A 27759-nucleotide genomic window follows, 5' to 3' on the forward strand; every position below is an offset into this window, starting at 1 on the left:
CAGCTGGGCAGCCTCCTTCGACATGTAGAGATGTGGTGCACAGCAACAAAATTGCAAAGAGCTGCTCTCTCACACTCAAACACACACACACACAAGCTGAACACCAAGGGTACGTCTCCACTGCAAAGAAAAGCCAAGTCCCAAAGCTTGGGTCAATTGATTCGAGCTCACGAGGCTCAGGCTGTGGGGCTAAAAATAGCAGCGTAGACATTCGGGCTTGCACTGGAGCCTGGCAAGTGGGGAGGATCTCAGAGCCCAGGCTCCAGCCCTGGACCCGCAAGCACGAGTCATCTGACCTGGGCTCTGAGAATTGGTGCCCAGGTTTTTCTTTGTGGCATAGACACACCCGAAGAGGAACAGCAACATGAGAGAAAAATAAGCTAAGAATATGGACCACTAAGGCCCCGATCCTGCAATGGGATACATGTGGGCAGACCCCCATGCCTAAATGGCACCTCAACAACCTCAGTCTTTATGCATTACATTGCAGAACTGGGACCTAAGTGATTGTCATGATTATTTAACACCTGTGTATAGTGCTAGCCTGCATGTCACAATTCTTCAGTAACTCAGCGTGACACAGTTGTTCAGTAATATGGACAACATAAGAGGTAATTTCCTTGTGGGGGGGAGAGGGAGGGGATTGGATATTATTTAATTTCTACTCTTTGTGTTCCTTGTAAAGTGGAACTGTGCAAAAATTCCCACCAGTTGATTGCAACAGCCTAGACAAAGGCATTACAACAGCGAGCCAGGGGTGATAAGATTATAGAGTTTCCATTGGCAGAGATGTCAAGGGCACAGCATCTATTAAAGAACTACACTGAAAATAAATGGAAGTCTTTCAAAACCCAGTGTAATAAATAAGGCAAGCCCCTTACCAAGCTAGCACGATTGCTTTCCATCTGAATGAGCCTCAGCTCAAGGGGAAGCAAAGGTGGCCCCGCACCCGACTACATGATGGACGGGTAGAACAGCAAACGACTGGCTGCAATGTTGCTCAGTGCTGGAGTTGGACTGTAATCATACATGGCTGGGCTGGGCTGTGTCACACCTCAGTGGACTGGGTTTATGGAACAATTAAATGATTCATGCTGTATAACCGGCTGAAAGTGACAGTGTTATTTCAGGGGGTCTAGATGTTACTCTCTTGGCAGTAAATCCTAACCCTCTTTTCCATGGTCATGCAGGGCCCCGGATGCAGTGGAACAGGGCTTGTTCCACTGAACAGGGCAGGGAGCAGCCCACACATGGGACGTGCACCCCGTGTACACTTAGTTTGAGGAGTTAAGGGAGCAATGGCACAGGGAGGATAGATGCTGCAAATCCACTAGCACCTTCCTCCCAGAGCAGTGGTGCAGCCTGAGGGTAAACAGTTTTATGCAGCCATAACCAATCAAGGTTCTTTTTTTTCCAACCCCAGCTGCAGCACCCCATCTACCAAATATGCCTTGACAACCCAGCCCTTTAAGAGGAAGGGCAGCGAACCAGAACCAAAGGTGGAATTTTCACATGGGCACATTTGCAGGATCAGGGCCTATATGCACAACTCCCCTGTAGCAGTATTAGCAGTAGTTACATCAATGTGCTCAAGGGGAAAATATCCCTCCCAAGAGTACTCACTGGCTTCAGATGGGGAATGAGCTCAAGTTCTGCTTTTAACTGGACTCCTGTCATCTTCATCTATTTTCATTGAAGCCAGCTCTGAGAACCCACTGCACATACTCAGAACACATTACTCATTCACCTCACCCTCCCACTCCCACATATTCCCCTCAATGCAGGATAACTTCAGGTTTAAGAAGATAATCTACTGAAGCCAGGGCTATGGAGAGAGCAGGCAGCATGAATATGAATTTCCTCTCTCCTAAGCCAATGTCAAAATCCAGCCTGACACATTAGTCTTTTAACTAAGCAACAGTGAAACAGCCAAACAATATACTGTACAAAGAGACCGTATTTGAAAGGCAGACTTTCAGCACACCGCTACCTTCCACAAATGCAATCCTTTCTTTGGGTTTTAAATTGATGCTCAAGCAAGAAAATGCAGTAAATAATAGAATCGGGTGAATAATGCAAAAAGCATGTTCCATTAATATTTCTTCACATTTTTAAACAATTCCCTTCAGCCATATTCATGAATCTTTTGTGCTCACCTTCTACAGACATTCATGCTTTGGGGAAAGTGGATTTTAAAGGTGACTTGCACTGGAACAGACTGGGCTTTTGGGCTTTTAAAATTTCTTTATATGGATCAAGAAAGCTGGAAAGTTTTAGTCTGGTTTCAAAACACTTGTTCTTTTCACCTATGAAAGGACTGTAAAGAAGTAAAGTCTTTAGTTTTACTGGAAGCCTCAGGTATGAATGCGAGCAGTCTTGACCCATAAATCCAATGGTGGATGTGTTGCATCTTTACTCCCGAGTGCTTAATAGGTACTAGAGTTAAACAAGTGTTAGCAAACAAGAAAAAACTAAGGGCCTCATTCGCATTCACATTAATGCCCTTTTACACTACCAGAGCATTAAGGAAATGAGATATAAATGAGAATCAAGCTCAAAGAGTCTGACTACAAATCTCTTCCTTTGGCAATTTAACTTGTATGATTTCTCTAATTGCCATAATCCTCCCAGTTCTCCACAGAATCTACCAAGAAAAACAGGGCAGACAATATCTGGATTTCTTCTTATGAATAAAAGAAGCTGGAAAAAATGCTACTCGGGCCTTCTTTCTACATCACAAAGGAGGACGAAAATCTGCAAACCCAATTTTGTCTTTTTCAGGTTACTTAACCATTCACTGTACAACTCTCTGTATTCTGACTGGCTGAGGAACATTATTAGCCAATCAGAGTGCAGGGACTTGCCTCATCACTAATAGTGGCTGCGCACTTCCAAGCACGTCTGGACTTTTTAGTGATACAGAACTCTACACCTTCCTCCTCAGTCATCCCATTCAGGATGGTCCCTTGGCTACTGCACTGTCCAGCTGGAGGAGAAACAGCAAGTTAAAATTAAACCAAGGCAAAACCAAGGGGCTGTTCCTGGTGTGTATGTTGGGGAGGGGGCAGATACCTTGGGCAATTTGACAGCAGGTTAGGCACAACCATCTTTCAGACATTACAGTGGTGCCTGGTAAGACAGGTGTGGAAGACGGGGGTCACCCTCAACTTCTCCCTCACCAGAGGCTCACATTTCAACAGTCCTCATGAGTGGTTATTACCACCTCCAGAGGGTCCCAGTGGTTTTTCCTTTGACTTGTAATTTGCCACACTCATTCATGCCTCTTTCTCTCATCCAGGCTACATTCTAAATTCCTATCAGGCCTCGACATTTGGGGGAGGGAGGGGTCGAAAAGAACTAAGGGAATTAGCCACAAATCCCCAGTGACTTACAATGGAGTTTGAGAGCCTTACTCCCTTCAGCCCCTTTGAAAAAAATCCAGCCTTAACTCATTTCATCTTTGCTTTTTGTATTCTGTGTCCACCACAGTATCTAACCTGTGCCTCACAAGTAAACAGGGCTAAGGACCCGGGAAAGTTCTGGCTGACTGTAGTGACTGCCTTCCTGGAGTTTTATTCAGTCTATAGTTTTTTGAAAAACTCCCAGGAATAGACTGTTCTGCACCAAATGACAAGTGCTGATGGGATCATCAGTTATGGGTCACAAAAGAGAATCTACAGAATATTAACCAAGCCACTAAGGAATCTTTGACAATAGCTTGTCTTGGCTTTATATTTTTTCTGGATCTCTTGTTCTGACAATTGAGGGAGCAGCATAAAGACAAAAGCATTACTAGCCCTGAATAATCACACTAGCCAGGTATGTCTGAAAGAGCATATAGATTTTACATGGATCTTAGTCTGACTCCTCCAGAAAAACATGTTGATTAATCCCAGAATAAACCGTCTTCACGGAAATGACAAGAACCGAACTAACTGTTCCCTAGTCTCTGAACAATTAGAACCAATTAACTTAGCTCTTCTGAACACAGTATTTCTAGCCTAGATGTTTTCAAAGCACAGTGCAAAATCCATTCTTTCATAGTTGCTCATGGCCAAATAGTGAGGAGGGGGAAAGAGAAGACAAGCAGTAAGCAGCGGGGTGCTCAGAAACCATGGCAATGGGAACCACATAAAAATCTAGATAGATAAAATAGAGAGAAAGAAGGAAACAAGGGTGGGTGGAAGATACTGAATCCCAAAGAGGTGGAGCGTTTCAGTTCCCTTGGACAATGATAGTGCCACTTAAAACAGTGTATTGAGTGTCTACTGTAGATACCACAGAAATGGACATAAATATTTCAGATGGATGGCCAGATTCTCAGCTCATGAAAATCAGCATAGCTCTATTGAAGTCAGAGTAGGGATGCCAACCCTCCTGGACTGGGCAGGAGTCTCCTGGAATCTGCTTCAATCTCCCAGTTGCTATTGAAAGCAATTCGGGAGATTTTAATAGGCCAAAAGTCCAGTTGGTGGTGCAGTGGGGATAAGGCAGGCTCCCTACCTGCCCTGGATCCGCGTGGCTCCTGGAAGCAGCCGGCATGTCTCTGCGGCCCCTATGGGCAGGGGCAATCAGGGAGTCTTCGCTCACTGCCCCCGCCCCGAGCGCCGGCACCACAGCTCCCATTGGCCAGGAACCATGGCCAATGGGAGCTGCAGGGGCAGCGCCTGCAGGCAGAAGCAGCGTGCAGAGCCGCCTGGCTGCCCCAAGCCTAGGAGCCACAGGGACATGCCAGTCGCTTCCAGGAGCCGCCTGAGGTAAGCACCGTCCGGCCAGAGGCTGCACCTTGGACCCCCTCCTGCACCCAAACCCTGAGCCCCCTCCCGCACCCAAACTCCTTCCCAGAGCCCACACCCTCACCTGCACCCCAACCCCCTGCCCCAGGCTCAGCCCGGAGCCCCCTCCCATACTCCAAACCCCTCGCCTCCAGCCCAGAGCCCACACTCCCTCCCACTCCAACCTCCTGCCCAGTGAAAGTGAGTGAGGGTGGGGGAGAGCGAATGATGTGGGAGAGGGATGGAGTGAGAAGGGTCAGAGCAGCAGGTGGGGCAAGGGTGTTTGGGTTTGTGCGATTAGACAGTTGGCAACCCTAGAAGTCACTGATGCTACACCAACATATGCTAGCTGAATATCTGGCCTACTGGTTTTAACATTGCCTTTCACTTACATATAAAGGGTGTTGCCCAATTCTTTAGTGGTTAATGACTGTTATAGATTTCCAATTAAAGCTAATTTAAAGAGCTGGGGGATTGTAGAGTTCTAGTCCCAGAATTAGGCACAACAGTATCAAAATTATGAAGCTCAGTATTAGGTTGGGAACCCTGGTGTGCACAGCAATGACACTCACACTGAGGGCAAAGCAAAGCTTTAACCACTCCTGTTAGCACAATTAGTAAAGACAGAAAAGTTCCAAACCATATAAAGATACAACAGTAATACACAGTTAATGTTATTTCTTGTACCATTCCTTGCATACACTCATACATGCACACCCTCCTTGTGGATCTGGTGGTAAGAGACAAGGGTCTTGCCTTGTCCCTGGCATGCCAAACGAGTCTGATGGTCCAGATCCAGATCAGATCAGTCCCTTCTTACATGGCGGTCTGGCCTATTATAGGATCCAGGGGCTGTCATGAATATTCATTCAAATGCCCAGACTCCCTTGTCCATATTCTAACTTCCTCACTCTAATAATTCTGGGGTGCCTTTATCCTATAGGTTAGCATATTAATGCTTTTAGCTCATTACCATACTCATCAATTTGTTGGCAAGGCAAGTTTGTGGTTAAGCATCTGCCAACCTTTCTATCCTAAAATATCCAAGTCTAGTAACAGTTCAGTGTTCCTGTGGCTACCTGGTATCATTTTGTACAAACTATTCCCAGGGTCCCCAAAACTCAGGGTGACCATTGAGCCGTTTATCTATGCCAAAGTTCATAGGCCTCAAAGCCTTATGCTAACTGCTTAAGCCAATGCCTTACAGGATACAGGCCTGTAGGTTCCTTGTTTTACTGCTAAGTAAAATAAAATGCTAAAGCTAGCTCTGTGGGCTACAAGGGCCAGACCCTCAGCTCGCGTAACAACATAAATAACTCCATTCATGTAACCCCATTGACTGCACTAATTTACACCAGCTGAGGATCCAAATCTTTAATTCTCCAATTTTCAGTGAGAAAGTCATAATAACTTCAAAGCCTCTTCTTTCCCTTCTCGTGAAGGCTGTCGTCTTATAACTAAAAGCTGGGTACCGGTGTGTGACACAGATGCTGGAACTACAGGTTCTGGCGATGTTGCCGCACCCCCTGGCTTGAAGTGATTTCCATTATAGACAGGGTTTACAGGTTGCTTCAATGGCTCTCAGCACCCCCACTGTACAAATTGTTCCAGCAACCCTGGTGTGTGATGGATCAGACTGTGCAGCACTTCCACAAACTTCAAGCCGAAAGGAGCAGCCCAGGAGTGCTGGAACCTTGGTAGAAGTGTTGGGGGGGGGGAGGTCCATGAGGCCCTGCCCTCTCCCCCCGCCCCAGCTCCTCATCTTCCCACAAGATCCCACCTTTCTCTATGGCCCCACCCACTGCTCCTCCTCTTTCCCTGAGGCTCCACCCCCTAGCCAGGCCAGAAGCTGAAGCCAGGCTATCATAAGAGCCACCTGGAGAGCCTGGGCCACTGTGGGGACCCTTAGACCCTCCACCTTTCTAGGTAGCATGCCCCAGGGGGGTGGGGACATGGGCTGGAACCTGCTTTTGGGCACCCCAGCGCCCTGCCCAGGGCAGGTAGCAGTTCTAGAGCTCCCCACAGCAGCTTGGGCTCCCTGGGCAGCTTTTACCAGAGCCCGGCTCTGGCTTTCAGCCAGGAGGTGGGGCGAGGAGGAGCAGGGACGGGGCCACAGAGAGGGGCCGGGTCTCATGGCAAGGGGGCACTAAGGTCCACCTCAGCCCATCCACTGGGAAGAGGCTGGGGCCACCGGCAGGGGCTGCACTTCACAGCAGAGGAGCTATCAGCTCCCCCACCACAATGTGCAGCCCCTGCCTGCGCTGCTCCGTGTCTAACCGAGACTTGCACTTTGGGGGGTCAACTGCGCCCTGTTAAAAAGTGGGTGGGTATAGCCCTTCCACGTTTAAAAGTGGGGGGTATGACCCCTTCCTCTCTCCTCCCCCCCCCCACCCTGGCCAGATTTCCGTACCCCTGGAGCAACCGCCTGGTGAAGCTGGGATCCAGTATTCCTGAGGCATGCAAAGAAAAGTTTGAACTAGTGGAGTGCCCTGTTGATATCCCAAAGGGTTTGCAGAACATCAGCAGAGTGACAGCTGAGCCAGCACAAAGTTCATACCCCCATTTGTGAAGGAATTTGGAATTCCTTTTTCTTCATAGTTTTGCACTCCCTGTGCCGGTTCAAAGAAAGCATCTCACCCTAAAAGGTGCTGAGCACCTAAAGAAAGGCTCTGAGCATCCTCACCTCATGCTGCCTTCAGCACTTTGCAGGATGGGAACCAAATTCTCTGCCATTGGTAACTCTCAGCCAACAGCAGAAATACACAAAGGCATTGTTGAAGCACCACTGCCCTCTGCTGCTCAAGAGGAGAATAAGGTAACACCATAAAAAAGAACCCACCACGACACTGAAAAGCCTAGAATTCACTCCTGGACTAATATGTCTTCAAACTGGGGGTTTCTTCCTACTCACTTCACACCCCAAAGAAAAAGTCAGTTTGTTTAAAGGCCTTCCTGCACTGGAAGATGAGCAGGGTTTGAAAATGCTCCCTGACCCAGCTGCAGACTATAGTGAGGGAAAGAATACATCATTAATAGAGAGTATCTGAAAATGGTGCATAGGGATCAAATGTGTACTGTATTTTCTGCATTGCATTCCAGACAAAGTATTATTTTGGCTGGGACAGTGAGGGGGGACTCAAAAGATAAAAGGGTTTAAACACCACATTGATGCCATCTCTAAGTACGGCATGCCCTGGATTTATCTCCCGAAGCGTACTTTCACCACCACAAACAACTGTTCCTTCCTGTGGCTGTTACTAGGACTGTAGCCATCACCCAAATCTTTTGACATACAATCATTGAGTGGGAACCTAAAGCTATTACAAGGTTAGCAATGAGGCTGAAATCAATGCAGAAGTTCAGTATGCTTGTATTATTTCTGATCCATAGTCTAACATTAGAGGTTTTTAAGGGCCAGCTTGACAAAGCCCTGACTGGGATGATTTAGTTGGGGTTGGTCCTGCTTTGAGCAGGTGGCTGGACGAGATGATCTCCTGAGGTCTCTTCCGACCCTAATCTTCCATGATTAGTCAGTTATGATTGCACATATACAGACACTTAGCCACATTTTACTCTTCACTGGCAGCAAAAGCTTAAGTGAAGCTATAAAACATTTTCTATCAGAAGATCATTTTCAAAAATTCCCACATTTCTGAAGAAGACTCCTGTTGGTGTCAGTCTGTCTCTTGAGGGCAAGGAAGGAAGGGAGAGAAATCATTGCCATCATTCTTTTCTTATGAGTATGGGTCTACTTCAATCGCAGAGGAATCACACACTTTTCATGCGAGCAGCAATGCTGCCTTCAGAGCTGGGCGCCTGGCAGGCCACCGCCACTCTCCAACCACCCAGCTCTAAAGGCAGTGCAGAAGTAAGGATGGCAATACCACAAGCCCCCTACAATAGGCTTGTGACCCTCTTTTGAGTCAGGACACCCAGTTTGAGAAATGCTGTGTACTTTTGTATACTTTCACCCTATAGAATAAGGTAAAAGTACACAAAAGACCAGATTTCATGGTCCGTGCTGCATTTTTCGCAGCCGCGATTTTAGTAGGACCCTACTTTGAGACATTCAGATGCTATGGAGAGGAGCAACAACTCTCAATTTTATTGCATGTATCACGATATTTAGGGGTTTTCACAAATCCCGACCTCCAGGAATCATGTTATTGTGTGAGAACCTCAGCTTTCTTTTTTTCTTTTCTTTTTTTTTTTTAAGTTTTTAGCTCTCATAATTGCAGAGAAATACTTGAAAATGTGGTCCCTAAAGGCTCCACACCCATAAGACAAATAAAAAGTCCTAAGATTTATGCATTTAAAATCTTGTGATTTTTTAAGCAGATCTTGTGATTTCGAGGGGGTTGTCTCATGCTTTTTGAACAGCTAGGCTTGATGGTGCTGTAGACGGGGCTAGATACCTTAGACAGCTCAAATGTAAGCTGTGTGTATGAACTGAGACTTTGCTTGTAAACAGTCCTAGTACTAATCTTGGGAAGGTGGAGTGGGTAGAAGAATCAAAATGTGGTAAGGAATTAAAAATCAGTTCTGTGCATGCTCAGTGGCTATCTAAGATTTTTTTTTTTTTTTTTGTGAATCTAACTTGAGCTCCCCACCACCCGCTGCAACATCATGAAGGAGTGAGGAGAATTAAAGACTGTCTTTGCCAAGTCTACCAGGCACATGGAGTGCTCAAAGTTATAAGGCATTAAGGGTTAGATTCTGTTTCTATCTACCTTATCTAGGGGATGTGTCATCACCTCAGTTTTTAAGCAGAGCTCCTCATTAAAATCAACTGGGAGTTCTTAAAAATATATGGTTCAATACAGCCCTAGGTGTCTAGATTATGCTCATCAACTCAATCTCAGGGTGTTTTACCAAAATTCCCTAAAACCAACAAGCAATCTGTGCATCTCTCCCTAGTCCCCAGAGTGAATAGTTGGGTCCATTTGTTCTTTATTATCATGACAAGGCTAGTGTAAAGGATGGGCTTTACATTTTGATCAAAGTGGGGTCATAATTGGGGTCATCCTCAACTTCTGCAGCAGGGAGTACACTAATCATTGTTCCCACGGCCAGCTGTCATGGCAATTCTTAACCCCAGCAGCTATACCCGAAAGCATGCGACCAGCTCAGACATGTGAACATCCTCATAGGATGAACATCCTCAAATTAAATAGGGGAAATACATTTCTATCAAATATGGCTCTTTAAAGGAACCTTTTTACAGTTACCTATTTACACTGGTATCTCTTTAAACATCCACTTCCTTGCCTACCCCTTTACCCCACACAGTCTTTGCCCCACGGAGACTTGACACCAGTAGGGTGACAGGTGGTCCCAAGTCGGCACTTGGTTTTTACTGGCCTCTGAAAGGAAACTACGTTGAACATGGATGCAGTTGGAGCTGCTGTTGAGGGCGGGGGGGGGGGGGAAGGAAGGGAACCCACCATCTCTGCTGATGTTTATGAATTCTTACTGACCAGAATAGTTCTGTGAGGCTGAAAGGTACCATGGTCAGGAACATGGCCAATGATCCATATATGCCTAGCATCAATGTAATTCGACTCAGGAGGTCTCCAACTGCCAAGGAAAACAAAAGAAACATGAAACTGATTCAGACTTTGTTGTTATTTCTTACTTCACATTGCTACTCAAAATGACTGGGTGGAAACTGATGGCATGGCATATTATGCTATAATACACACAGACCTAGATGAGACAGGCAGAAGCAAAATAGACAGCTAGATCTATAGATTAGAACTATAGAGGTTTCCTCTGTCTGCGGTTGTAGACAGACATCAGTATAAATAAAACAGTATGGGACTGATCGTCTGCTCAACTTGAAGGGTTGGATTCACAGCAGCTGAGGATCTGGTCATGGGCACATGTGGAAGGAGAGATGGAGAAAGGGAGATTGTTAGTATGCAGGAAGGGGGGATAAGAATCTCGAGGCAGAGCTTGACTTCAGTGGAGACTGGCCATGTTCTACCCACAAAGGATCTGGCCCTTTGTTTCCATGATTTAGAGGATCACTTCACTCTAAGGCAGGAGAATGGAGGGGGAGACTTGAGTCAGATGTGCATCCTCATTACCTCTAAGCAGTGGCATAACTAGGAGTGGAAATTTGGGTGAGCCCCAACTTTCAGGCGGACGGGCAATGACAGACTGTGCTAGCTCAGCTTCTCCCCCGATGCCACACCCTATTCTTAGCCCTGGTGCCCCCCAAAACACAGGGCTTCACCTGCCGAGCTGGGCATGTGCAAGCCTCACCTTGGGCAATCACCGCCAGCAGCTCCTTCTCAGCTCACCTCTCCTGGGGGGAGCCATGGCACCACCTACTCACTCCGCGTGCACAGGGGCCAGATGCGACGCTGGGCGTTATTGAACCCGGCAGAGCACCCCTGTGTGCCCACAACCCCTCTGCTCTCAGAGCCAGCTGCCGGTGGTGGCCCAACCATTCCCCATCCAACAGCAGCAGGGGGAGACATGGTGGCCACCCCTCACCACACACGGGGTTCATTTCTCAGCATAAATGGCCCACACTGAGTTCTGTGTGGGGGAGGGCCCAGGCCTCACACGTGGGGTGGTGGTTACCATCACCTCTTTTAAAATACTCTTTCCCCCCATGTCCCCCCCCCCAACCTCCCATACATTAGCGGCCCGATGGTACATCCAGGCGGAGGAGGGCCGGGCTGCAGAGCAGCTGAGGCGCTAATGTGTGTCTGCAGTGCCCTCCTCTCTGCTTCGTCATGTGTGGCTGCTGCATGCCGGCGAGTGCTCCTGCTCCTGCTGGGCAGCCCAGAGAGGTAAGGGCAGCAGGAACGCTCTGGCCTGCAGCTCAGAAAATGGCAAGGCAGAGCTGCCAGAGCATAGCTTTCTGAAGGGTGGCCAAGTGACGCTCTGGGCCACTCTGGCAGCACTACACCCCTGCTCAGATCTGGGAGGGCCTGGATGCTAAGTGGGCCACAACCCACCCCTGGCTACACCCCTGCCTCTAAGCAAAGTCATGTAACTCGTACAAATACCTTTCTTGTCATATGTTCCCACCAGGTACTACTGGGGAGATTCTGGGCCAAAAATTAAAAATTCTGGGCCGAAAAATTAAAAATTCTGCATATTTTATTTGTCAAACTAATGCAATATGATCACACACAATATGATCAATTGTTTTGGTAATTTATTTAAACTACAATACAAAAAAAAAGTCACAATAACTATTCAACATTTCCTAAATACATGAAAGTTAAGTTACAAATACATGGTAACTAATACTCTGCATTGCAGTTATAATCCTGGATTTTCATTTAAATTACTTTAGAGAACACCAAACAGCCAAAAAAAAGTCATTTTAAATTACTTATTCTTTCACACGTGAAAATCATACAGTTTTGCTAATCGTTGTCCTGGACCTGGCTGGGTACTTTGGGAAGTGTTTGCTTCTGACTGTCCTGACATTTTATTGACTGCTTGGTAAATGTTTTATTTGCCCTCAAAGTCTTTTTTTTTAATGGGTAAGTAAAATAAATCCTGAGCTGTAATCTAAAACCCCATTGTGCCACTTTGGCACAGGAAAAAAGTGAGAAAGCACAGAGATCTTCCTAGCTGATTCCCTTACTGTCATTTATAAGGCTCTATATCACTTTGGCAATGCAAAAAGAAAAGGAGGACTTGTGGCACCTTAGAGACTAACAAATTTATATGAGCATAAGTTTTCGTGAGCTACAGCTCAGTGTATCCAATGAAGTGAGCTGTAGCTCACGAAAGCTTATGCTCAAATAAATTTGTTAGTCTCTATGGTGCCACAAGTACTCTTTTTTTTTTTTTTTTTTGTGGATACAGATTAACACGGCTGCTAAACTGAAATTTGGCAATTGTAGGGGACTTAAAATGTTTACAGGTTTCATGCTGCTGGGGGAATTGACTGAGACTGGGGAAAAGTTAACTAACAGTAGGAACATTAACAATGTTACTACGCAGGCAGGCTCAGAAAATGAGATCAATTAACAAACAGGCAGGCTGCTACATTTTTGCTTCAGGAACAGAGCCTTCCTCATGTATAATAAAAAGACATATCCCTCTCTCGCCCCTCCCCAGGCAAGTCGCCCCCTGATGGTGATCAACGTCTCCCTCGCAGGCACACATGCCCAGCCCCCCTCCCACGGCAGTGATTTGTATCTCTGAGGCTGCTCCAGGCACGCTGGAACAGACGTGCTATCTGGACTGCCGGGGAAGAGATGCGTGTCTCCCCCGCAGATTTCTTTTGCAATTTTCTGCATGCGGGGCACAGAGATTTGCAGACCATATGAATCCTGTGCCCCCTGGGTCTGTAGTCCAACAATCACAGTCACAGAGCCATTCAGGAGCACTGCCAATGACTTCCAAGGACAGCAGCAAACAAGTATGAATTTCAAGGGCATCCGCATAAGGTGTACTGAAAGAGGAAATCCATGAGAGGAAGGATGGTCCATTAGGATGCTAATCTAGGACTTGGAAGACCAGGGTTCAAGTCTCAGCTCTGCCACAGACTGTGTGAGAGACATTGGGCAAGTCACTCTACGGCTCAGTTTCCCACCTCACTTCCCACATTACAAGGGTGTTGTGAGGATAAACACATCAAAGAATTGGACAGGTTCAGATACTTGGGTGGTTCCTGTTAGTGCAGTTTGGGCCCTGTGCAGATTTCTTTTTAGTTGTGTTTGTTTTTAATTTTGTGTGAAAATTCAGTAGTTTGATTTCACTTTGACTATACGAAAACATTCACCTGCTTGCCAAAGTTACACTTATCTCTTTTGTGAACATGGTTCACGATATTCATGGAAAAAAGAAAATTGTTCAGTCAAAATTCTTCCCCAAGCACACCAGGCCTGTGACATCACACTAGCCGGCCATTCTCACAGCTTGGGTGTTATTCTCACTCTTACCAAACAGGACCTTCAGCTGAAAAGTAACCAAGCAAGAGTCCATTGAAGTCAATGCAAAACGTATCTCCTTTGTGTAGTATATGGCTCAGATTTCCTCTGATTTTCAAGTCAAGACTAATAAAATCAGTTTAAGTGTGTACAAAAATAGTACCTCATGTTTCAGCATTGTGTGAACAGCAGTGTTCCTATATGCTGCCTCCCTGCTTTTAACGTTGTTTCACCTTGTGCATCATTTAAATTATCCTGCTTTCTATTTTGTCATTTGAAAATAGCAAATACAGCTGCTTTGTTATCAGCTGCCAGGTTTTCTGTCCGTTTCTTTCTACATACCTCCTTCACAAGCAGCTCGCTATGGGAGCCAGCTCTCAGGGAGCCTGATCCAAGTCACCTGGAGTTCATGGAGTTTCCATGTCTACTGCAGAAAAGTTACCAATGCTAGAACTATCAAGACTTATGATGGGTGTATTATGTCGGGAGGGCAGTAGTGGAATGGTAGATTTCCTATCTCTCTGAGTATGAAAATATCACACAGAAGAGGCTAAGAGTGCTACAAAAGGAAGAGCATCATGGGAGTCCCATGGCAATTTAGTCACACGGAGAGACCACAGCGCATCATGGGAAATATACTGCAATCACGGAGCAAGGCCCATATGCATGAAGGAAGGTATAAGGGACCTAAAACTACAAACCCCACAGGGCACCATGGCAGCTCAGACACAGAGATTGATGTTGATCCAAAATAAAACACTGACATTTCCAAATCAAATATTTTCAGAATTCTTCATTCTCAAAAAGTTTTGCTATTTTCTCCCAATCTGGATGTACCACTTCAAAATGTCAAAACAACAGACTTTCCCGCAGGATGGAAATTCCATTTTTCAATCAGCTCGCCTCAGAACATATGCTCATGAGACATCACCTAGGAACATCACAAGACCTTGCTGAAAGCCCAGTGGAGCGAGGGAACCAATGGAAACGTATCCTGGAAAGTTTGGAACTTCTAGGACATTGCAGCAGAGTAAGTTTAGAGGATTTTGGAAGCAATTCAGTTTCAGAAACTGGCTTGGTTTGGGTCCAGAAAGTGCTTTGTACGGTGTTTTACTGACAAACACTTTCAAAAAATGCAATTACTTGTACCCGCAATTACAAATATAAGCAGAATTGGGAAAGTGCTCTGCTGAAAGAGCCAGTAACAGATTAAGCTGCCACAACCTCATCCAGCTCCATCCTGTGAAGGTGGACATAGAGAGAATAACTCCGAAAGTTCCCCAGAGAATCAGTTCCAACACAAAATAGGAAGGCAAAATCCATCCAGGAAACCTACCTGTACTGAAATACATCTTAGTCAGGTCAGTCAGAGAGAGCAGCTCACTTATATCAAACACACTTGGCTTTGGATCATCTGGTAGGCAATAGCAGCAGCAAACGTGCTTTGATGAGGATTCCTTCAAGAGAACGTAAAAGGGACAGAACCAACTTCTGGTCACGTGTACTCTGTGTAACACACTAGCAAAGCAGGTATTGCATTCCACTAGAGGATAACAACTTACTATTTATAAAAGACAAGGGAGATACTCTAGTCTCTAAGGTGCCACAAGTCCTCCTTTTCTTTTTGCAAATACAGACTAACACGGCTGCTACTCTGAAACCTGTCTTTTAGCTCAAGTGGTTGAAGTTTGTTGTTGTGATGTTGAAGATTCTCAATTCAAATCCTGCTGGCAACCCATGTGGGGTGGGAGAGGGGTTATTACATGTACACTAAACATGAGCACACAACCTGCAACTGGGCATCACCATTGGATGTGCTGTGGGTGCAGAGTTCAGAGCTGGCCTTAGCATTGTTGACTGGGACTGCGAAACAGACTGGGCGTGAAAAAACCCTCCCCAGACATAACAGTGTTTTATCGCATTACTCTGCACAGAGCAGGCCTAGGGATTCTGGGAAATGTTCCTTAGCAAGATGATTCTTTGGGGATATGTCCCAAACTTAACTGAGGGGAGTGTGTGTGAGAAGAACTCTTCGGCGGTCTCCCCTCCAAGGATCCTAAGGCACCATAGGCTTGGCAGGGCCCAAACACTGCCTCCAACAGAATTGAAAGACATTTATAGCACAAAAGGGCTCTTACAAAATCCCTTTTCATGGCTAATCTCAGTACGACTAACAGGGTGCTTTCAATGTCAAAAAATTGCTGATTCAGTACTTTCTCTTCCCAGATGCAGCAGCTGTTCATTGACTCTACAGACAAGCATGCTTTCCAAACACTAGTTGGGTCCTGGTGTCAGTTTTCATTGCGTCTGGAGACAGCAGACTAGTTCAATTAAATCGGATTCATATTGTTAGCACAGAGGAGGTTGCTTAACGGGGCTCCTACATCACTTAAGGGACCACTATGTACTTTATATTCCATATTCAGAAGACCTCTGTAGTGAATTACTCACTTTTTAATTTCTCTTGTTGCTAGCCAAATAGCTTCCTCTTAAGTCATGATATAATCACATAATAATATACACCCTATATATGTGTACACACACACAAGATTTTTTGACCTTCAGGTTATTATTTACAGTTTTAATAACAGTGACATGTATTTATTGTATATACATAATATATATTTGTACAATATGTGTGTTGTAAACACATAATATAGTCATATAATACACACCCTTGGAATAAAAAATAAAATTATTCATTCTCCCTGTAGAATTGATAATTCCACAGGGTCACCAGCCCAATAGGAAAATGTATCTGAAATGAGAAGCATTTTATTAAGTCCTGCATAACTGATGGATTTGAGTCAATTCCTAATATTCAGATTTACCAGCTGGCTCTCAAAAGTTAAATTAATGTGATTAATGGGTAAGACTAAAAGGTATGGTTCAAAGCCTATTCAAGTCACTAGGAGTCTTTCCGCTGACTTCAGATCAGGTTGAGACTCCATATGACTTCAAGACGATAATACAGCAGTACTAACTAGATTCTTCTCTATACTTTGGGTTATATTTGGTTCAAAGTAGAGCTGGTCCAAAATTTTCAACAAAGCTTTTTTGGTCAAAAAAAACCCCAAAATATTTTTGCAAAAAAGTATTGTTTCATCGAAACTTTCTTCACGTCCAGGATGGAATTTCTGGCCCCAGAGACACTCTGTCTCACCCTAGAACAGCAAATAGCCCAGTGGTTAGAGCACTCATCTAGGATGTCAGAGACATTGACTATTCTTGAGGTTTCTTGACATTTTTGAAAGGTCTCATTTGCATAGGAACAAAACAGCCATCCCTGGTTCAAAGGTTATGTAAGAGGTCACACAGTTTATGTTCAGACTTCTACACCGGAATCCAAATTCAAAAACAAAACAGATACAAGGAAAATTGTGTGGGCTCACCACATCCATCAGAAGTTGGAAACATGGCACCAGTTCTTCCTCCTGTATGCTATGGTGCAATAGAACTATCTACTTACCAGCTGGGGAGCAGGATCGATATACTCTCAACCTCTCAGTGCTCTCAGCTAAAAGGATGGTAGCTCTGGTGAGAAGTTTGATAACGTAGAGGGTCCTCGGAGCTATAATGAAGGATAAGGGATGCCCTGCCCTTACCCTTTCAAGCAAAAGAATCCTATCCAAGGAAAAATTCTTATTGAAGGGAAACTTACTGAATGAAGGGCCTTTGACTTGGTGGACTCTTCTCCTCTCTTTGCAGACATGGGAATATTTTCTTTCAATATTTCATCCTAAAAATGCAAAGAGGAAAGTCAGTGGAGCTTTGCAGAGCCGTAAATATAGTAAACAATAAGGCCAAGTCCTCAGACGGTGTAAATCAATGTAGCTACACTGATGTCCACATTCCACAGAAGATCTAATTTATCTAATTCACAGAGTATGGCACTACAGGTGATTGCAATATTCAATACAGCTATAATTTTCAGTATTCAGAATTATACATCCACTGTAGCATAGTGTCATCTGTGTGGGATTAAACCGTCTCACTGCCTGTAAAGTGAAATAGCACAACATCCAGTCATTATGTGTAGATTTCATCTGTAAAAAAAACATATGGAAAAAAGAATGTAAGACAAGTGTATGGGTCAAATCAGCCTATGAACATGCTGGAACTTTGCATGATTTTTTTAAGAGAGTTTGGTCCATAGTTTGCTATTTTAGTCAAGAATTTAATTTCAAAATATTGATGTTTGTGTACATATATCTAAGAAATCAAGGGCCTAAATCCAAAGCTCACTGCAGTCAATGCATGTCTTGCCAACGGTTTCAATGGGCTATGGCTCAGGCCCTAAAACCAGACCTACACTCATTAAAGTCAACCACGAGACTCCCACTGACTTCAGTAGGCTTTGGATCAGGCTCCATATGAACAGTACATATGTTACAGAACAAAATTATCAATACAGCATAGAACAGATCTGTACACTAAGGCATTATATAGTCAACACACAAGGCACAAGTGCTGAATGATGCATCTCCTACACTTTCGTGAAACCTTTACACCTTCTGTTTGTTTTCTTGCTGGGAGAGCAGAGGGAGAAGGCTAGGTAGGATGCAGTGGCTTGCTACAATAGCCACACACATGGTAAAGTTAAGGAAGAGCTCATCAGCCCCAGGTTTTGCCATTAACTCTGAAAGCTCTTGCCTTTTTGGCTTTAAGTCAGACTTTTAACATTAGGTTAATGGGCTTTTTTGTAGTTTAATGAAAAGATGAATGGGAATGTTACTGGATACAATATCTTTTGAACTACATGAAACACTCCAGACGAGCCAAGATGGGGCTACTGAAGCAGTAACTATTTTAGATAAGCACAAATCATCCAGTCGAACTCGCTCCAAGCATTGCGTAGGAATAAAAAAGCCACTTTGCTCTGCTCTGTTATTCACAAAATTCACAGGCAGTGACTGGAGACTTTCATGTTCCATTAATATGAGCAGAATTCACAGGCCCTATACCTATGGTTAGAGAAAAGAGCTAAACTAAAAGATTTGGGGACAGAGGAATTTTGGCATTTTAATTAAAATAACTCTGCCAGCTTTGACATGCTGTTTGGCCTCTACTCCAGCAAACACCTCCCATGCTGCCTCTATGCATGAAGTATTCTGCCTGAACTTGTCCACAAGGTCACCGTGCTCTCCTTAGTCAAATCCCACCTACATCAACTATCCAGCTGCAAAAGGCAAGATTACAAGGTAACTCAGTCTACATATTACAGACACATTTTATAAGTGTGCGTGTAGATCATATCAATACATACATACCCACGCAGCAGATTTGTTGACCTTCAGGTTACACTGTGAATGTGGTTATTTATTCTTTGCGTTACACCAGCCCCTAAGGCAGGCACTGTACAAACATATCAAGTAACAGTTCTTGCCCCCAAGAGTTTATGATCTAGATAGACAAGACAAACAAAGGATGGGAGAAAAGAAGTGTTATCACCCCCACTGTACAGGTGGGGAATTGAGGTCAGAGGGAGGATGTGACATGCCTGAGGTCACACAGTCTGGAGAAGAGCCCAGATCTCTTGAATTGAGTTCCAGGGAAGTAACCACTACCGTTGGGAATCTGTCCTGGGTACAGCTGATCAAAGAAATGGAGAGTGTTTCTATGACTATTTTTAACTAAAATTTTTAAAATCACATTTGCAGTAGAGCCCGAAGGTCAACAAATCTGGACACCGACAGACAGAGGCAGGGAAGCAAAGATCCAGAGTCAAAGAACCTTCCTTAAAAGGCTCTGCCCCCATTCCTGCTTAAACCTGGAGGTTACTCACTTGAGCAGCACTGCTTATATCACAAATGGAGAGGGGCACTAATTTAATCTCAGGAAAAATAGTTAAAAACTGTAAAAAAGCAAAGAGATTCACCTCTTTGTGGCAGTCATTATTCCTGTCCCAAACAACTCTTGCATTTGCAGAGGACATTACTTCAATCAGGAAGGTCACAGTTATGTAACTAGGGGAGAAATACAAGAGACATTGATTCTGGAAGATTGCGTGCTTGCTTCATTCATAACAAGATACTGCAAAAATAGCCCTGACAAGTCATTCATCTCACTCAGACTTTTAACTGAGATGGGACAATGAGGAGAAGTTTAGATCTGGATCTGAATTAATTTAGCCTGGAATTTGGGCTCCAGGTAAAATTGTGGCTGGATTTTAAGTACCTCATTCTTCTCATTAAGTGAGTGCAACTCCATTGTTTTCAGTGGAGTTAGTCTTGATTTTAGTTGAGTGTAAATGAGAGGAGAAACAGGCCCAACATTTGGATTTGACCCACTGAAATCCCTTGAGCTATTTTTTGTGAAATGTCAGCTGAATCTGAACTGGGAGTAGAAAAGTATATCGCACAAGATACATCAAGCCTCATAGTTCTTTCATATGCATTACAATAGCGTCTACAGGCCCCAAATGAGATTCAGGGCCTCATTGTGCTAGGTGCTGTACACACACACAAAGCAAGAGATCACTCATAACCCAAAGAGTCTGTGCTCTAAACAGACAAGACAGAGTGGAGCAAGGAAGGCATAGAAGAAGGAAAGTGACTTCCTCATGATCACACAGCTAGTGAGTGGCAAAGCAGGGAACTGAATCCTCCTCGGAATAAAATATTGTAAGAACAGAAAATGTTGTTCCGTTCTCATAGCCTGACTACTATAGTATGACCATGGGGCCATGGGGCCGGACGAGTTGCATCCGAGAGTGCTGAAGGAACTGGCGGCTGTGATTGCAGAGCCATTGGCCATTATCTTTGAAAACTCGTGGCGAACCGGGGAAGTCCCGGATGACTGGAAAAAGGCTAATGTAGTGCCAATCTTTAAAAAAGGGAAGAAGGAGGATCCTGGGAACTACAGGCCAGTCAGCCTCACTTCAGTCCCTGGAAAAATCATGGAGCAGGTCCTCAAAGAATCAATCCTGAAGCACTTGCATGAGAGGAAAGTGATCAGGAACAGCCAGCATGGATTCACCAAGGGAAGGTCATGCCTGACTAATCTAATCGCCTTCTATGATGAGATTACTGGTTCTGTGGATGAAGGGAAAGCAATGGATGTATTGTTTCTTGACTTTAGCAAAGCTTTTGACACAGTCTCCCACAGTATTCTTGTCAGCAAGTTGAGGAAGTATGGGCTGGATGAATGCACTACAAGGTGGGTAGAAAGCTGGCTAGATTGTCGGGCTCAACGGGTAGTGATCAATGGCTCCATGTCTAGTTGGCAGCCGGTATCAAGTGGAGTGCCCCAAGGGTCGGTCCTGGGGCCGGTTTTGTTCAATATCTTCATAAATGATCTGGAGGATGGTGTGGATTGCACTCTCAGCAAATTTGCGGATGATACTAAACTGGGAGGAGTGGTAGATACGCTGGAGGGGAGGGATAGGATACAGAAGGACCTAGACAAATTGGAGGATTGGGCCAAAAGAAATCTGATGAGGTTCAATAAGGATAAGTGCAGGGTCCTGCACTTAGGACGGAAGAACCCAATGCACAGCTACAGACTAGGGACCGAATGGCTAGGCAGCAGTTCTGCGGAAAAGGACCTAGGGGTGACAGTGGACGAGAAGCTGGATATGAGTCAGCAGTGTGCCTTGTTGCCAAGAAGGCCAATGGCATTTTGGGATGTATAAGTAGGGGCATAGCGAGCAGATCGAGGGACGTGATCGTTCCCCTCTATTCGACATTGGTGAGGCCTCATCTGGAGTACTGTGTCCAGTTTTGGGCCCCACACTTCAAGAAGGATGTGGATAATTTGGAGAGAGTCCAGCGAAGGGCAACAAAAATGATTAGGGGTCTGGAACATATGAGTTATGAGGAGAGGCTGAGGGAGCTGGGATTGTTTAGCCTGCAGAAGAGAAGAATGAGGGGGGATTTGATAGCTGTTTTCAACTACCTGAAAGGCGGTTCCAAAGAGGATGGCTCTAGACTGTTCTCAATGGTATCAGATGACAGAACGAGGAGTAATGGTCTCAAGTTACAGTGGGGGAGGTTTAGATTGGATATTAGGAAAAACTTTTTCACTATGAGGGTGGTGAAACACTGGAATGCGTTACCTAGGGAGGTGGTAGAATCTCCTTCCTTAGAGGTTTTTAAGGTCAGGCTTGACAAAGCCCTGGCTGGGATGATTTAACTGGGAATTGGTCCTGCTTTGAGCAGGGGGTTGGACTAGATGACCTTCTGGGGTCCCTTCCAACCCTTATATTCTATGATTCTATGATTCTATGACCTGGAATGGGATGAGTGAATACACACTTCCTGAACTGCATTCAGTCACGCACTTTTAAACACCTCTGGAAATTAGCCTGGCAAATTCTGAAGTTGTTGGGCTTTTGCTGTATGTGGGGCTGTTTTCTCCCATTTACACCTCTAGATGGCAGTAGGGTTTAAGGATTTTTTTTTTAAACACTGAGGTTCAAGTGCATAGGAGGACCAGAAATTCCTTTTTGATCTAGAGACCTAAGCCTCAGATCTGAGATCTAATGTCAATCTCCATCTATTTTTGTCGAAAGCTTGAAAAGAGCAGTTCTTGTTTCTCCACGATACATGCTGCTTAGAACACATGACATGACATGATTATGTCACTAATTATGTTTATGCAAAATGTACTTGGAGATCAGAAGGATCCTAACATGAGCTTTACAAATAAAGCCTAGAAGCCTGAACAAAAAATTCTGGCCATGGCCAAAGCATAGTATTCCTTTCAATTTTATTTTTACAGCTTGGCTTATTTACAAAGCCAGTGGCTTGACAGTCCTAGTCCTCCTCTCCAATTAAAAAACCCAAGCGTTCTCTGAGATAACAGCTGGAAAACAATTCATGGAACAGACACCATCTTTCTGTAATAAATGCCCTTCCACCCATTGTAATGCTGACAATAGGCCTGTTAAAAAGATACTGTTGTTACCTAGGAGAGGAAGAATTGCCCCGTAGCTAGGGTCCTAGCCTGGGATGCAGGAAACCTTGGTTCATTTTCCTGCCATGCCACAGACATCCTGTGTGACCTTGGGCAAGTCACTTAGACTCTGTGCCTCCGTTTCCCTCTGTAAAATGGGGATCACAGCCCTGCCTTCCAAGGGTGTTGTGAGGATAAACACATTAAAGACTGTGAGGCACTCAGACAGGACAGTATACCTGCCTTAGAGAGATTGGAAGCTCTTTGTAATAAGTTTATAAACACATTAACTCTGTTCTGTTTGCACACTGCTTACTACCGGGGGGTGCTGGCAGATAATAAACAGCACTAGTAATAATAATCCTGTACTTCAGCATTCTGAAGGGACAGCAATATTGCTTCTTCACCAGGCAGGCAGTAAGAGCAGGACCTTTGTCAATAGCTTTGGTCAGTCTATAGTCTCGGGACTCAGGATTTTGTCCCATTTCTCACATGACAGTGCAAAGACCAGATGCTACTTGTCAAATCCATGTGCCTGTGCAGGTATTTTAATCTTAGAAGTCTTTCCATTTTCCTTCCCTAGAGTAATTTTAAACTGGACAAGTGAACTCTTAACACCACATGACCAGAACAATCTCAAAACAGCCTCACAAACACACTTTGCCCAGGCACCAAATAAGCACTTGAGCATGCAGCTCAGGGAGACAGACACAGCAGAAGCCAGTCTGCATGTGCAAACATAGCACTGCATGTGAGTATGCGTCTATGCAATGTCTATATATCTATACATACACACACACACAGTGTGTATGCAGTGTCTGAGGCCATGTTTTACCTAAGAAACTTTAAGTAGAAAAAAAATCATTCTGGTTTAGTATTTCTATTACATTAGTGACCAAAAGTTCCAATTGGGATCAGGCCTGGCTGCACTAGGTGCTGTACAAACACAGAAGAGGTAATGATCCCCGCTCCAAAGAGCTTGCAACCTGAGAAAGGAATCTCACAATTCAAGAATTGTCCATATACATTTTTAACAGCACCACTTCATGCTACACAGCAATGTTAGAAGAGTTGAAAAGTAGGCCTGGATCCCAGCTACACCCCAGGATAGGAAGGAGAGACCATGTAAAAAGGTGTTTCTCTATAGTTTACCTCATCACCATGGCAAGTGCCAGGATAACACTGCTGGCCAGCCAGCCTGCATCAGCAAAGGCTTTGGGCAGGGCTAAGATTCCAATTCCGAACATTGAGTTAAATACATACATCATGCCCACCTAGAGTAAAAGAGATGGGAGTAAGAGCGAGCAGAGAATGCCTGAGGGGGAGGATGGGGGCTGGGGGAAGGGGAGATCCTGGTGAAAAAACACCGGAACACTGGGCCACAGAGTCATAGAATTTAAGGCCACAAGGGCCTACCAGAACATGCAGTTTGACTTCCTGTGTATTGCAGCCCACCAACACCACCCAGCACCCGCATGCTAACCCTAGCAACTGAAATTAGACCAAAATATTACAGGATACTAAATTATTATGTGCCATAGGCAAAAAATAGGTGAGACCAGATCAGCCTCTGCACAGAAAGTTTCCACAGCATGACCAGGAATCTGCAAATTGCCATGCATGGTATGGCACAGGGATCATGTATACTGTGTAAAGCAGTTTGACTATCTAAGTTCATGGATCTTGGGGTCCTCACAGAGGTCTTGGATCTTTCCACTGGTCTCCTCACCCACCTTAGCCTACATAGCAACATCCCGTGAGCTCTCCGCTTGCCTTCAACCCCAGAGAGCTTTCACTCAGCTGGTGGAAGAACTAACGTAATGCTGACACGATCATTGTTTTACATGCTCATTCCACACGGGCATTTCCGTGCATGACAACATGGACATTAGCGGTAACCCACCAGCTCTACACCTCACCGGGAATGGGTTGAGGGTTGGTAGGAGGGTGGATGCTACACATCTGGAGATCTTCCTCTTCCACACACTTCCTGTTCAGGGCACGATCTATTCCCATGGGAGAAATGTTCCCTTATGCAGAGAACCAAGTCAAGGCCTACTCACTACTTGCTCCCTGTGTAAGCCCTCAAATTGGGACTTGCGTGGTTCAGAGCCCTCTTGCAGCCCCTCTGCACAGAGGTGAATTTCATCCTCAGCAATTGATTGGTGCTCACTGATTTCTGCAAAGCCTCTCTCAGAAGTGGCTTCACAAAAGTCTTGAGTCACCACTATAGAAAGACCTTGACAAGTCTAGTCCCACAGGGAGCTGATTTAATTTATGCCTTCATGACTAGTTTCTAGCTGAAGTAAACTCCTGTAGCAAACCAGAAATGGCTCAGATCATCTTGTGCTTTTTCTCTCAGCTGGGGACACACTACCAGAAGGAGATCATGTACTGTATGGTTCATTGAACTCATTCACTCCCAGATAGCTCTTCTCTGCCTACTCTCTCCTCCCTCGCCGCACTCCCAGACAAAATCTCAGCATCACCAATATAACTCATTATTTATAGAGCCACTAGCTCCTGAAACATCTTTCTCTGAAAATGATATTGTGGGCTTTTATTCTTTCAGTATTCTACATCAGATTGGCTCAGTTCACAACTCAAAGGACAAATTATTTTTGTTGGGTTTTATTATTGTTGGCTTTTGTTTATTTGTTTTAAATTGTCCAGCCTTGAAAACTCCACCTGAGATGAAAACCCCAGCTATGATTTTCTGCTTCTTATCTCCACACCAGAAAGAAACAAAAATATGCAGTTTGTTTAAAAAGGGGGGAGAGGCTGATTCTCCTCCCACTCATGAGAGCAAAAATCAGGAGTAACTTTTATTGTAGTCAATGGAGACACACCAGTGTAGAACTCGTGTGAAACAAGACTCGGGCACAAAGATTTTAAAAGGCTGAATTAGACACAAAGCAGTTCTGACTATATTAGAGATAAGATTTCTGTTTTTCAGTGTTTACTAATTTAATTTTTCCAGGGAGGTTTTTTTGGGGGGAGGGGGTGGTTAGCAATTTTTTGTTTTCTGTAGGAGTCCAAAAAATCAGGATTTTGGGGGGCTCTCTTTGTATACACAGTGATGAGTCATATATATTACTCATTACAGAAGTATATACCATAATGAATAAAGTGCCCTAGAAAACATTGCAAGGAGATTAATGTAGTGCTTTTTCAAACAGCACGATGGAACCTGTAGTGGATTCCAGGAGGGTCCACATGGACCAATTAACATGCAACATATTAGTGCACTTTAGACATCACTCCACCCCCTAGTCCAATTACTGCTGTGTCAACAAGCATCTTAGGAACAAAGTAACGATTTCTGGTGTTTATTGGATAAAACACTGATTTCTTTTCTTTGTGTGTGTTTGTTGCTGTATCTGGGGTGCTTTATCCATATTCATCAGTTAAAACCTAAAATAATAAACCCTACTACAGAGATTGACCCTGGCCTTAAAATCTACGAAATGGTGCAGGGGCTACTTCCATCACACAGGCCTAGCTTTCGGACTCTTTCCTTCTCCCTCGCTCCCATTCATGTTTCCCCCTTTCCCTGACTCTGCTGCACTGAGATTTTATGGTTTTGCTCCTAAAAGTTCACCTAGTTCCCCTTCTCACTTACCTTAATAATATTACTGCCAAGATTATCAGGTGGCCAAATTAGAGGGGAGGGAGAGTCTGTTAAAAGAACGGCCCCATTGCACAGTTGTCTCAGCCTCAATGCAACCATTTATGTAAGAGGTGAGATTCCCACCTCCCACTCTGGATCCTTTACACCATGTAAAAGGGCTGGGGCAGTGTAAAGGGGCCCTAAAAGCCACAGCTCCCACCAGAGAAGAATTCTTCCATTGCAGACACTGTGGTAGGCAGCTTGTGAGGCTGCTTCCAAGAACCCCTCTACAAGCCCTGGCCCAGGGCCGAGAATGGAAAGGGCATGTTAGGGCCAGGGCCATTGTGTGCAGCCCAACAGAGATTCCAGGCAGTGCAGGAGCCTGTAGGGGGCAGCCCATGGAGGCTGCCGTAACTTAGACCCTGGGGGCTCAAAGCCACCTTAGCCCCCACAACGCCTGGGCAGGCTGCACATTCTATGCTGCGCATCTTAGAGGTACAAAACAGAACCTCTCCCAAGATCTGGACTGAGCATCAGAGGTTAAAAAAACAGCCAGTAGATTTGCCTTACACACTATGGGCCCTTTACACCACTCCTGCAGCATAACGAGAACTTCATGTAATTGAGAATCAGGCCCTATACGCTCAGAAAACATGGCGGTCAGTGACCTACCAGAACATCTTGCAATAGCCCCCTTGTAAGTCCTGGGATCCCAACTGACTGTGAATCACTTAAATCAAAACACTGAGAGTCACTGGTGGGATACATGGACTATAAACTATATCAATCAATCATGCCTGCGGTGCACAAACAGCCACACACCACTGGCTATTTAACAAGATTCCCAAAGTCTTGCCCTGGAATCTGTTGGGGTAACTAAGAATCCATTCCAGATATTGCAAAGATCAGTCTCTTCTATGGTTGTTCCAAAATCCCGGTCAGGAATCAGGCAGGGCTGTCACCAGGATGCTACATCCACCTGTTCTGTAAAACGGTCATTCTGAAAGAGCTTTTTACCATCAGTGAATATTGACTTTCCACTCCCATCATTCAATTCTTGGTCATGTCCTGTAAAGAAACAAAGTCAAATGATGGGGACATTCATCTTATTAAATACCCCATGTACTATCCAAGTCCCATTTACTCTGTGGGAAGCTGGATCTAAATTCTACAGCAAGGCCTCTTGGTTAAGTGGCACTCTGTTGGGGCAGACTGCAAGTTATATGGCAGCTAATGGAAAATTCAAACAGGAGGTACCAGAGAATTAAAACTAGGAAAAGAATAATCCTATCCGCATAAATAACACAAGAGATACTATCTTCATGTGGCTAAGACATTAGGAGCGGAACACAGAAGTTGTGTGTGGGGGAGGTTTCTTGCACTATCACAGACCTTAATCAGTCATTTAATCTCTGACCCAGATTTTTAAAGAAGCCTAAAGTATCCTTTTCAAAATGGATTTAAGTATTTAGGTGCCTAAATCTCATTGACTGTCAATAGAATTTTGGCTCAGAGTGCCTAAATACCTTTTGAAATGAGACTTCAGTTCCTAAGGCATTGCAACACTAAGCAC

General features: G+C 44.7%; 1 protein-coding gene across 1 annotated transcript in view; it reads right to left on the reverse strand.

Annotated features, from left to right (window-relative positions):
- LOC125644119 (transmembrane protein 104-like) overlaps positions 1 to 27236 on the reverse strand; it is an 84853-nt gene extending 57617 nt beyond the window's left edge. Inside the window, exons 1-6 of the mRNA XM_048867582.2 lie at positions 27204 to 27236; positions 23729 to 23850; positions 19560 to 19647; positions 17343 to 17420; positions 15018 to 15138; positions 10253 to 10352 (exon numbers count right to left, since the gene is read on the reverse strand). Of these exons, the coding sequence (XP_048723539.2) occupies positions 10253 to 10352; positions 15018 to 15138; positions 17343 to 17420; positions 19560 to 19647; positions 23729 to 23850; positions 27204 to 27236 (542 nt within the window). The remainder of the gene's footprint in view (positions 1 to 10252; positions 10353 to 15017; positions 15139 to 17342; positions 17421 to 19559; positions 19648 to 23728; positions 23851 to 27203) is intronic.
- Between the last annotated feature and the right edge of the window lie 523 nt (positions 27237 to 27759).

The sequence above is a fragment of the Caretta caretta genome, chromosome 10 (genome assembly GCF_965140235.1).
Source record: "Caretta caretta isolate rCarCar2 chromosome 10, rCarCar1.hap1, whole genome shotgun sequence".
Classification (NCBI taxonomy): Eukaryota; Metazoa; Chordata; order Testudines; family Cheloniidae; genus Caretta; species Caretta caretta.